Raw genomic sequence first — 12,187 nt, 5'->3', positions numbered from 1 at the left:
AGCTAAGTTTGCCACAGGATCCCTGCCTCATTTGGCACATGAATAGGACAATTATCTCCAAAAAGCCAAAAATCTGTGAGGATATTGTTTGTGGTACTTCATAAAGCTTTAAATGTGGCAGGAAATTGCAGCGAAGGAATGAAAGGCTCTTACCACTAGAAAAACTGAGTTTAGTCCTAGATAATTGGACAACCCCTGCTAAAGGATTTTTGTGCAAGACTTGTAGAATTGCAGCCAGATTTTCATTTTCCTGGGTGCCAAAGGAGAACATCCTTGGCATTTGCAAGAGAGTGACATGTGGACCTGGAATTGAGTGTATTGCTCTTTGCAGAGAGAGAATTGCTGAGCTCTCTGGAAAGATGCCACTGTCCTGCTGTATAAAGCTGTAACTCCAAACTTAGGAGACAGTGAATTGGTTTTGGTATAGATGTTTAGATGCCTTATGACCATTAAAATGAGAGTTATACTGTTGCTTTCTGTCCTGGAGGATCTTTTAAAATTTTCACAACATTTGCAAAACACTGAGATTCTATGAGGAGAATACCAAAAGCATAGTCAGAAGGAAATCCCTATTTTAAGCATTTGAGCTATTTAAATGAGGTGTAGCCAAAAAAACAAAAAACCCAAACAAACAAAAACCAACAAACAAACAGAAACAACCTAAAAAACCCACTAGACATTAAATGAAGATGGTAATAAGGAGTATTCCATAGCTACTACAAGGAGCACAGAAATATGGTACGTGATGCTACAATTTAATAATGCATCATAAACAACATGTACAAGGAAGACAAAACCGCACAGAAAGCATTAATTCAAGGGTTTTCCTTGAAGTGTTTCATTTTGCAGCTTATCTACTTTGTAGGTAGATAATTTGAATTGGCATGTAACAATAATTTGAGAGTGAATATCTGCAGGGAGAAAGTTAACTTCTTCAAACTTTCTATTACTGCTGCCCCTCCCGTACAATTTCTTTTGCAAGAAGGCTTCTGGGATGTTCAAAAGAGTGAATTTCCCAGCTCTTGCATCTCATGAAAGATGGGAGTTGCTGAAAAGCAGGTTCTCAGTGAGCACTTTCTTCATTTTCTTTAAAAGCAAGGCCATTTAGTCTCTCTCTAATCAGGAGTGACTGGAATTCCTCCTGCAGCCAGCAGCAACCTGACGCTCTGACAGGAAGTCAAGTGGGTGTCTGGTCCAAACTTAGCTCAGGGGACAAGGCATCCCAATGCCTGGCCAGTTACCAGCTGCTTTCTGCTGACAGAAATGCATGACTGTAGTGACACCCCATATTTTTTCTACTTCTCTTTAGTTTCAGTTTATTTCAATTTGTTACATAGCTGAAATTCCTTTGCGTGTTGAGGAAAAGAAAAAAAAAACCTTCTTCTGATGAAATACTTGCTAATATTCACATTATTGCTAAAAAGAAAATGAAAACAATCCTCTGTTGTTATTTAAAAATATGAATAATAAAGGAAAATGTTAAAGGCACAGCAGTTTTATGGTCCTCTGGAGACAGACCAACATTATTATGCACTATCCAAATAAACTTACATCTTCCAGTACTATCTTATATATTATATATATCACTATAATCCAGAAATAAATGCTTGTGTTGGTCTTAATGTAGAAAGTTGTCTCTATAGGTTGCTCAGAACCTAAAGCAATAAAAATCTTTTTTCTGTGGCTGTGATAGTAAGAAGAACTTTGTATTTCTGTAACATTTTCTTCAGATGATCTCAAAGTCATTTATAAATAATTATGTTTCCTGATACCCTGGTAATATAGATCGTTTTCTTTTTATTTACTTGTTTTTTTACTTGAAAACTATTTTCAAGTTTCCTGAAGCAGACAGAGAGAAATAACTGTGCTCCTAATTAGTCACTCTGAAATTTTCCCCTTCATAAAACCCACAACTGAAGTGCAACCTGCAGATCCCCCACGAGCCTGTCTCTGTGCCCGTGGGAGGATTTTTTGCAGGTGCCTATCAGCAGAGGCAATGTTACCCAGGCTCTGCTCTGCTCTCCTCTTTCCCAGTACTGATTTATTCACTGGCATGCTGCAAGATGCTATTTTGAAGCATATCTGAATATTATGTGAGGTTGCAGACAAGTAGTTTATCCCTCCAGTAATGATTACATTTGGCGCTATTGACAGTCACACCAAAGGCTCTTGCAGGCAAAATAAAGCACTTCTATCATCTTTCCAGTTAGATAAATCATTCCTGCAGAATCTCTTGTTATTTAAAAAATCCAGCTTACAATACTGTGCTTGTTCAGGGTATAGTAAACAATAAATAGCTGCAATTCCTGTTCACATATTTTTCTTCACGCTTGTCTCTGTGCTGCCCATCCCACCATTATCCCCACTGAATATTTAACTATATCATGTCTAAAGAAGCCTGGAAAAGTGAGGCAGGTTTCTTGGAAGTGCAACCATTTTTCCTGCCTGGAGCACAGCTGCTGCTGAAAGGAGCTTTCTGCCTGCACGTTCTCCTTTAATGTACTGCAGGCATCGTGTGTAGCCATGGCTACAGGAGCAGCTCTGAGTGACACACAGCAGCTCCCTTAGACACCAGCCAGCCTGGTGACACCTGAGGAGGGCATGCAGAAGTCTCCCTCCTGATGAACTCTGACTCAAGGGGCTGAGGACACCTTCCATGGTGTGGGCATTTGAAGCCAAAACAGTTCCCTCAGCCTCCTATGCTGGGGCAAACTTGTCTCCCTGTCCCACTTGCCCTTTTCCAAGTGCTGCTGTGTCCCAGGGTCTGGGAGAGCTGGTGCTGCTGGCTGGTGATGGCTTGTGGCGGATTACCAGAGGGCAGGAAGCTCCTTGTTCCTTTGCCAAAGTGACCACAGGGGAACACACTCAGGGAGCAGGAAGATAAGGTGGGTAAGGGAAGGGGGGTGCATGGCAGAGCACTCTTGGCACTGATGGCATGGCACTGCTTATGACCAGCGCCTTCAGTGTGGCTGCAGCAGTGCAGCACTTCCCAGCTGCAGCAGGATCCCACAGCCACCACCTGGTGTGCATTGCTGGCAGTGAGGCCCCAGCAGTGGGGCTGTGGAGAAAGCTTTGGTGCTGAGGAGGTGATGTGTGCTTTACACACATTTCTGGGCTTTTGGTTGCCACAGGCTCCTCCGGTCTCATTCTCTGGAGTGAAGAGCCTGTGGTGCTCACCTGATCTGACCTGCTCCAAACTGAAACACAGAGCTACAGCCACATGGACGTGCTGCCTCTAGGATAACCCACAGAAGTGTAACCTCAGTGTTACAAAAAACTTTATTCGTGGCCAGGTCCTTCTCTCCTTCAGATTCCTTCTGTTAAAAAAGCAGCTGATAGTTCCCTGGTAGGCAGCAGTTGGTTGTGCAGCTCCTGGACAGTTATTAAAGGCTGCAGATTGTGTGCTAAGTATAATTAGTATTTCACAGCTATATAGATATATATTTTTTTATTAGTGGTGTTAATCAGTATTAACCTGCTGTCCATTAGAGTATTATTAAAACATTAGAGTGCACAACTGATTGCCTCCATCAGTACTTAAAAACGTGTTTATGCCAAGGCTAGAAAATTAAATAGTGCAGTAAATAGTCCTGTGTTTTAGAAGAGGTGCCAATGGGCCTGTTGGTTATTTAGGGCTATAATCTGCTACTGATACTTTAAAAAACTATGTCTTGAAATTTCAGCCCCATTAATTTGTCTATGCATGCAAGCTTGTGTGCATTGGTATGATAATAACATTTGTAAAACTGTCAAATAATATTACATATTTAAAAAAACCCAAAACAAACATTGTCTCAAAGGAAATGCTAACTTCAAAGTACACTACATCTTTTTGGTTTCCAGTCCTGTTTTTCCCTGGGTAGTTATGTTGAATAATATATGATTTTTCATTACCAGCTATCCAGTAGGGATTACAAAATACACCACACATGTAAGTTAATGTGGATGTTGGAAACTTGGCTATTACCTTATCTTTTATGTTTTACTTCTTAATTTTAATTGAGCAATATTTAATTTATTATGAGCTACATAACAATCTATTTGTGTAGATCTAAATCTTGATCTCTTAAGTATTCAGCCTTCATGAGTCAATTCTTTATTATTTTATTGATATATAAAGTATCCATGGAAAGGCCAGCTGAACAATGTCCTTGTGATTAAAAGCAATGGAGATTACATATAAGAAGTTAGCTCCATAAGTATAAGCTTCTGTGTATCTGGATTCATGCAGTCCAATATTTATTAATCTTTCAGCTATATTCAATTTATGTATGCATAGTGTGTGAAAGAGAGAGATAAAGGTGCATGCATACAATAACAGTTATACACACATGTGAATGACAACACTTATGTAAGTAAATTTATCAGTCAGAATGCTGGTTAACAGGCAGATTTTATTTTATAAATTGTTTTTTATAACTATTGTATATATATGATATATAATTTTTAATATGATAAATTATTATTGATAATCCAATTATCACTGCTTTCTAATCTTAAAAAAGACCACATTTAAAGGAAAAGTACTCAGTGAAATTATGCAAACACAAATTACCATCAAATCCTCTTCTATCAAAACTTGATTTGATGTTTTCTCTTTTCCATGTCTTTCTTTATCTTGAGGACAGGATGTGCTAAAAGATGCCATGAAAAAAAGTTAAAGCTATTACTACTTTTATGCTTCTGAGTGCTTGACTTTCACAACTAAACTCTGTGTCTTTAAACAGAAGTTATTATGATGTTTCTAAGGTTCCAAAGAGGAAAAAGACCAGTTAAAAGACCTCGTGCTTTATGCAGTGGCAACCCTTCCCCCTGTTATTCATTTTCACAGGATCTGGGCCCTGTGTTTCCACATTGCAACAGGAGCCATCATGGCCCATGATGTGCCACAGCCTGCTGGGGTCCCAGGGGAGAGCAGCAGCTCCCAGGCTGGGCTCTGTGCCTGCTGCTCAGGCGCCTCCCAGGCTGTGTCCCAACAGGGGCTGTTGGTTGTTGGTGGTGCTTTCCTCCCAACAGTGAATCTTGTCACGTGAAGTCATCGTGGTTATGTTTTAAATGAGATTGGAAATTATAGCAGCAAGGCAGTGATTTATACCTGTGACTAGTCCTCAGCAGGAGGAGAGCTTGTCACGGCCAGTTCCGATTTCTTGATAGGACTATGCCAACTTCATCTCTCAAGAATTTAGAAATTCACACCTGTGACTTGCTTTGGCTGATAGAGATACTTGGTGTCATTGTGGTCTGGTGATGTCATCTGGAAATTGATTACCTTTTTTTTTCCTAAAACTTTTTTCACAGTATGCAAGTGTATGTTGATTTGGTGACTGCCTAGGTAGTCTCTAAATCCTATCCCAGGCTGTGAAACTAACATGCAGACTGTGTGTATACTGGCCATATGTGTATGTGTGTCAGCAGCTGCTTGCTGTCAGGTTTGTCACAAATCCCAGCACACAGGTGGCATTCAAAGAAAACTGTTCTATTCAAGAATCTGCTCAGACTTTTGAAGCAACTAAGTCAACAGGACCTGTTTGCAGCAGGTCCTAGCCTTTGCACATGCAACATAAAAAAATTGTGAGTTTAAACCCCCCCGAGTTTATTTAAAATATGGAAATTTTATCATAATTACAGGGGGACACATCTTGGTCACCTGTTTCAGTTCAGCCAATAAACAGTTACAAAATAATCTACAGGGAGATGTTTTGCAAAAAAAACCATGAGAAAATTTGTTTTGGAAAAACTGACATGTGGTTCCTAAAACACTATATGCTCCCTGGAACTTGGGTGTTCCTGACTGAAGACTGACATTCCTCTTGGTTCTTCACAGTTGAAGAACAGCCATTTCAGGCTGCACTGCTGTGGTTTCTGACACCATAACCACATTTCTGTGGCCTTTCTGTGGACCAGACGTCCTAGACCTCCAAAACCTGACCTTGCATGTCTCACGAAATTTGGTATGAACTGACAGGGGAATTCCAGGGGAAGGGACATCTGGGAATCATTGCCACATCCACAGCAAATATAAGAGATTATTCTGCGTCATTTTTCCTGATCTGATCCCGGCTTAGCCAACACTCCATGCCCAGTCAGCTGGAGGCCAAGGCTCCTCTGCAGTTCTGAGTGGGAGCCTTGCCAGGTTTGGAGATGTTCCTGTCTCTGATGCCATGCTGAGTCCCACTTCAAGCCTTCGGGATCAACTCCAGTGGCACCACCTCTGTTAACAGCATGGACGGATTTGGCCAAGTACCTGAGAGGCTGGTGCACATTACATAGCATGACTTGGATAACGTTACAGTTGTATATTACCTGAAAGGAGGGGGGTGGTAATGTGTGACATTGCCCCAGAGTACTCTAAGAAACTACAGAATCATTATTCAAGCGTTCAGGTTTCCCTGTCACAGAAGTATCTGTATCGTTTCACGCATGAAATAACACATTAAGATGTTATTAGTGGATATGACAATCTATCCTACTTTCCTCCAGGGACTAGATAATGGCTTATGGATATATTAAAACTTTTGATTTTGGCATCTGTTATAACATGATGGATGTGTGGCACACAACAATGTGGTTTTGCTTGCTGAGTTGTTGCAGATAAAATGAGAAATAAATCCACATAATATGTGTCTGTTTGGAGATCTCATCTCTGCTCTGACCATGTTCTTTGTTCTCTTGGCAGTGGTGGGTTTAAGTAAGCATGCATGAAACCACTGCTTTTTTTTTTTGCTTTTTTTTTTTTGCTTTTTTTTTTTAGTAATTGCAGAGATTCTTACATTTTTTCAGGTAAGGGAACAGATGGGAATGCACTAATTCTGAGACTCCCATCAGGCAATAACAATTTTCTAGACAAACTGTCTAATGATATGTCCATGATGGTGTACAAATTACTAGACAGATGCATTATTTGGTACTGGTGCTGCATCCCAGTACTTCTCTCATTATGAAAAGCCAATGTACCATTTTTAAAGAAGAAAGTTAGGTCAAGGTTCTGTTGATTTGATGTCATGCAGAGACCTGACAAATTCCTCTGGATAATTTATTTTTCTTCATTTTACTCTGTGCGACTTTGTCATTTTGGGCTTCCTGTTACACAAGGCTGATTTCTGTTGAATTTCTGTGTTCAGTGAAATACTGTGTAAACGGAAGCAAGTAAGGAACTAGCAAGTAAAGATCTTCATATTAACCTATGGCACCTGCCTTTCAGGTGGATTTTGATGATAAGCCTGACTCCTTGTTCTTCAAAGATGGGCAGCGAAGAATTGACTTTGTTTTGGTGTATGAAGATGAAAGTAAAAAGATGACTCATAGGAGGAGTGATCGTAAAAAGCAAAAGGTGAGTTATTTTTCATATACTGGGTGTTAGAGCTGTGGGCAGAAAGGACAGTGCCCTCACCCAGAACAGCAATTGCTTTGCCTTATCCTCAGAGTACTCTTGGGAGCTGGGAGACTGAAGCCCAGCAAATGAGCAGGGAGGGAACAGGGCTCGAGCTGCCAGATTGCTGTGTGGGTGGGCAGAGCACTGCACATCGTGTCTGTCAGTGTGTGCTTGGGACCTCAGAGCACCCTCCTGGATGGGAGGCCACCTTTAGAAGATGTGAGCAGGAAAATGCCAGTGTCAGGTTAGATTTAGACACCAAGATCTTCACACTGGGAAAGTTTTTCGTACCTATAGTGATTCAATTAGGCCCCTAATGGACTTCAGTAATAAAATCAGAGTATTCAGGGGAACCCGAAGGAGGTGGATGTCCAGTTGCACCAGATCACAGTTATGAAGCTGCTGACATTCTTCTGACTTCTGATAACATAGCTAAGTTAAACAAGGGAAATAACTGCACATCTGCCACCAGAATTTTTCTTGTATAATTCTTTCCCTTGGCACTTCAGCAGCTTCGCCCTTGCTAGAGACCTTGCAAAGTTTCTGACTCAAGCCAGTGACTTTTTGATGCTCCTTAGCATCCACAGCTCCATAGCTCCTTATCAATGAAGCACAATAATAGATTAAGTATTATTCTTTAATCATTTCATCAGTTTCATCAGAAGACTACATTCTTTATGGCACACAGTGTCACAAAAACGAGCTCAGCCATGTCACTGAACTGTCTGAGAAATAAGCATCCATGAGATTGTTCCCTTGGCATCTACACTCCCCCACCCACCCACATCCTCCTCTGATTCAGTAATATCCATGTCCCAGCAGCAGCTTCTGGTAGAGAGAGGCTGGAACAAAGATATCACTGAAAGCAGCTTGTATACAAATAATAATTTGCAGTTAGGAAATAGAAGAGTAGGAGTAAAAAGGCCTGTAGCTAAGTTGGTTGATACTCATTACACAGTGTTGTTGTTGGCATTAGGAGGACAGCCATAAGGAATGTCGTTAGTAGGGTTTGAGGGAGTCCTGCCGTGGGTGGGTGTTGTATTACACATGATCACAGGATCAGCAATATAAATTAATTGAAAGAGGTAATTAGACAAAAAGCTGCCCCTTTGGAAAGAATTGTTTTTATCAATTAGCATTTTACATTTATGTTTGTAATACTTGGCCATTGCCCAAATATATTAAAAATATAATGAGCATCTTTTCTAAGTAGTGATGGAAATTAAATGTGAGCAGTGGAGTAGTATTTTCAGTGCAGCATTAATGTTAAGACATTAGCCAGAATGAAACCATTAATAATTAGACCAGGAGATTGTGGGTAGATGCTTGCATAAAAACTTTACTTTCCAAGGTCTTAGTTCCACAAAGATCTGCAGCCACGTCGGCTCTGTGGTGTGCTGAGGAAGAGGAAGCAATCTACCTACACGCAACGCATGTGAGGACAAGACCATATCAGACAAGTGACCAGATAGGGGGAACACTGAGCGGCTGGGGAGCAGTTCTGTGGAAGAGGCCCCAGTGGTTTTTGTGGAGAGCAAGCTGAACAAGAGCCAACTGTGCAGCCTGATGGCAAAGTGGCCAACAAAACCTGTATGGACAGAAGTACAGCCAGGAGAATGACACACGAGCCTAGGGTGACTGGGATGTGTCAGAAGGAAGCCAAAACCAGTATTTCCATGCATAAGTAGAAGCTGAAGCAACAGGGGGACTGTGCACGTATACCTTATATCTGAGATTGAAATTAAGATTACATTTATGGTGCAGCTTTACATCCTTAGAATTCCAGGAAGGAAATTAACATTTTGGCCTATCACAGTTCCCAGAACGGTGTGGGGTTGGTACTGCCCAAGATACACTCAGATTTCCTCAATGTTGGCATAAAACCTACTTTATAACCTGTCTTCACTGACATTGTTGTTGATTTGGTTGTAATTTTTTCTGAGAAAAATTGCTTCCACCCTTGTGATGAAATGGAACTAAAATAAGGAGTATTGCCATGTACAATCAGTTTTAAATGCTGCATACATCACTGTCTGATCAATGATGAACTGAAAACACCCAATTTTATAGGTAGTATCTTGTGTAATTCAGTGTGCTTTAAGCATGATTAGGTTCCTTGCCCGTGCTACTCTTTCTTTGACTTCCCTGGCAGTTTTATAGAGGTATTATCCAGAGCTTTATTGTGCACAGGATTTGGATACTCCAGTTTACCAAAATATAGAAGATTCAGTGAAGTCTGTTCTTGTAGGACGATATCCTCAAGTCACTGGAATCAGGAGCAAGTTTTCTGCTGTTTGTGGGCAATGTTACAGGTCTGTGAAATCTAGAGATTTGTCGCTGGGAAAAAATCTGTCCAACACACACAGCACCCCACCCAATTGCATGATGTGGAAGTCACTTCAGAATTCAAATTATTAGTGGACACCTGTAGATTTCTGAAGGGAAATGTTTTGTGTGCTGCAGTGGGTGGTTTTTTATGATACATTATGAATGTGGAGGAGTCCCCAAATTTTTACTGCATTTAGACAGGATTTGAAAATCAGGCCACAACCTAGGCATCCACTTGACCAGATTCAGAGAAACAGGGCACAGATCCATTTGTTCTTCTGCAGCAAGAGAAGACTCAGATCCTGGGAGTATCATTGTATTGGATTTGAATGACTTCTGCTCTTTTTCTGAATAATTGGATAAATGTAATGGAAAGGTCCAGCATTAGTTTATAGTAGTAAGCAATATTCTTGGGAAAATAGCTCAGAGGACAGCAGGAAATAAAACATGGGTGTGATTTGATGGAAGGAAAAAAATATATGGGATTCTGAAGCTCTTGGAGATCCACAGGGCTTCTCTTATTTTCATCTGTTTCTGAAATCTGGTTTTGGGTAGGCAAAGTCAAACTAATGAAATGACAGCCTCAGGGAAGTGTCTAACATAATTTATAGATGCAAAAGATAGTAGGTAAGTTTCAAATATGCAACTCAATTCAAACTCCAAACTTTTTAAAGTTGGTATACAATTAATTTTGCAAGCACTAGCAAAAATGAGACTGCCAGGAGAAGATTCCAGAAACTGTACCTTGCAAGCAATTGAAATTCTTGCTCAAAGCATATCTTTTAAATCTACAGTTTATGTACCCTATTTGTCAGGATAGCTTACCATCAGAATAGAATTTAAATATCGCCAGTCTCTTCAGGAATGCTCCCACATACCAGTTTCATCTGTTGAGGTCCTCAAGGAGCTCACTGTTGAAAGTCAAAGGATCAGGGCCAGAAAGGTAAATTCAAGATAAATCAATGCAGAATGTCATTTTAGTCCATCTTCCATTTTAGTCCATTTTCCCCCCAACAGAAATAAACAGAAAGACTGTCAGTAATTTAAATTTGAATGTGAGCAAAACCTTCATTTCCAGCCATGGAGGAATCTGTGCTTCTCAGTAATAGATGTATTTATTTTTTTTTCCAAATTGAATGAAACTATCACTCATGGAGGATATTACACACATCTTGTTTGGGTTTTTAAGTACAGTGTTTCTGACAAATTCATCAGAGCTGGAGAATTTTGTTTTCATAAGCAAACAATGAACAGTTCCTGCCTCTATACTTGTCTAGTTCAGATAACCAACAACAGTAAAACCACAAAAAGAAAAAAAAATGACCAAAAATAAGCTTGTGTAACTTTTCAAACAAGAATTACACTTATCCCACTGCTTAGCATGTGTCATACCTGCAGTGAGAGAACAGCACTCAGGTTTACAGTAAAAGGGTATCTCTGTGCCATTTTATGCAGTGATGTGAGGCAGTAGAGAATGACAGGCTCTGCATGCCTGTGGTGTGCTCAGCCAACCTACTCAGGAAGTCTGATAAGTATGGAAGGGACCTTTGGCACTGAGAGGAAGGCGGCCACACCTGCCTGCATCTCAGCTGGATGGTTTTGAAGCAGAAACTCACTGAAATAAAACCTCTGCTCCTGAGGCAACCACAAACCCAAATGTTACTACTTTGGAAGGAAGGATGACAGAAGAATATGAAGACAGATAGAAGGAGGAGTTACTCTCCAGTTACTACATACATTTGTAAGACAGAAATGGGTCTTTCCAAACAGGCTGACTGGAAGCTGTTGTTGAGGGCAGGGCTAGACTGCAGTATTACCAGTTCTGTGCAGTCACGGATCAGGAAACCATGAAGCTGGCTTAAAATCAAAGGGTATATCAGAAAATATGTATTTGGAGTTCTTTGGGTTTGCATTTTTGGGGGCTTATTCTCTATTGCATGTCCTGCTTCTCATTTTTATGATTGTCTTCAAACATAAGGGGAAGAAGCTTACAGAGCCAAGCTGCTCAGTCAATTAGTTTTCTGATGCTGACAGCTGGGACTGTGAGGAAAGCTTCCAAACACCATCAAAGAAACTGTGAGGCAGCTAATATTGCTACAATGATCCTCTTCACTTCCTTCAGCTGTTTTTCATAGGGGAGGCTTTGGGCCCCATGTACTTTCTCTTATTGACTGTGATTTATCTGTTGCCTGTCAGATAAGGCAGAGGAGGCTATTCAAGCTCTCTTTTTTATTTAGGATTTTTTCCCTGAACCCCCATGGATATTGTGATAGGGAACTTTCCTCTTTGCACAAAAGAAACTTAGCAAAGATATGAGTTGGTGTTCTTCTGTCATTGTCATCAAAGCAAGTCTTCCCTACCATTTACAACACACAGGGGGAAAGATGCTACTGGTCTGCTACCAATTTCCAGACCCACAATCTTGTTAATCTCCTCAACTTGGCAAGACAATCACCAGAAATTGAAAGCACCATGGTGAAAAAGGAG

The 12,187-nt window shown here is 40.5% G+C and overlaps 1 protein-coding gene across 2 annotated transcripts in view; it reads left to right on the top strand.

Annotated features, from left to right (window-relative positions):
• The window catches only part of ANO6 (anoctamin 6), a 78,475-nt gene that overhangs the window by 35,569 nt on the left and 30,719 nt on the right, over positions 1-12,187 (top strand). For both annotated transcript variants that reach the window (XM_071423560.1, XM_071423559.1), the window contains exon 3: positions 7,202-7,330. In XM_071423560.1, coding sequence (XP_071279661.1) covers positions 7,295-7,330 — 36 coding nt within the window. In that variant the 5' untranslated portion in view covers positions 7,202-7,294. The remainder of the gene's footprint in view (positions 1-7,201; positions 7,331-12,187) is intronic.

This window comes from Agelaius tricolor, unplaced genomic scaffold (assembly GCF_023055355.1).
Source record: "Agelaius tricolor isolate 1412-34295 unplaced genomic scaffold, bAgeTri1.0.p SCAF_3, whole genome shotgun sequence".
NCBI classification, from domain to species: Eukaryota; Metazoa; Chordata; class Aves; order Passeriformes; family Icteridae; genus Agelaius; species Agelaius tricolor.
Note: the sequence above shows the minus strand (reverse complement) of the source record. Positions and strands in the feature narration are given on the sequence as shown.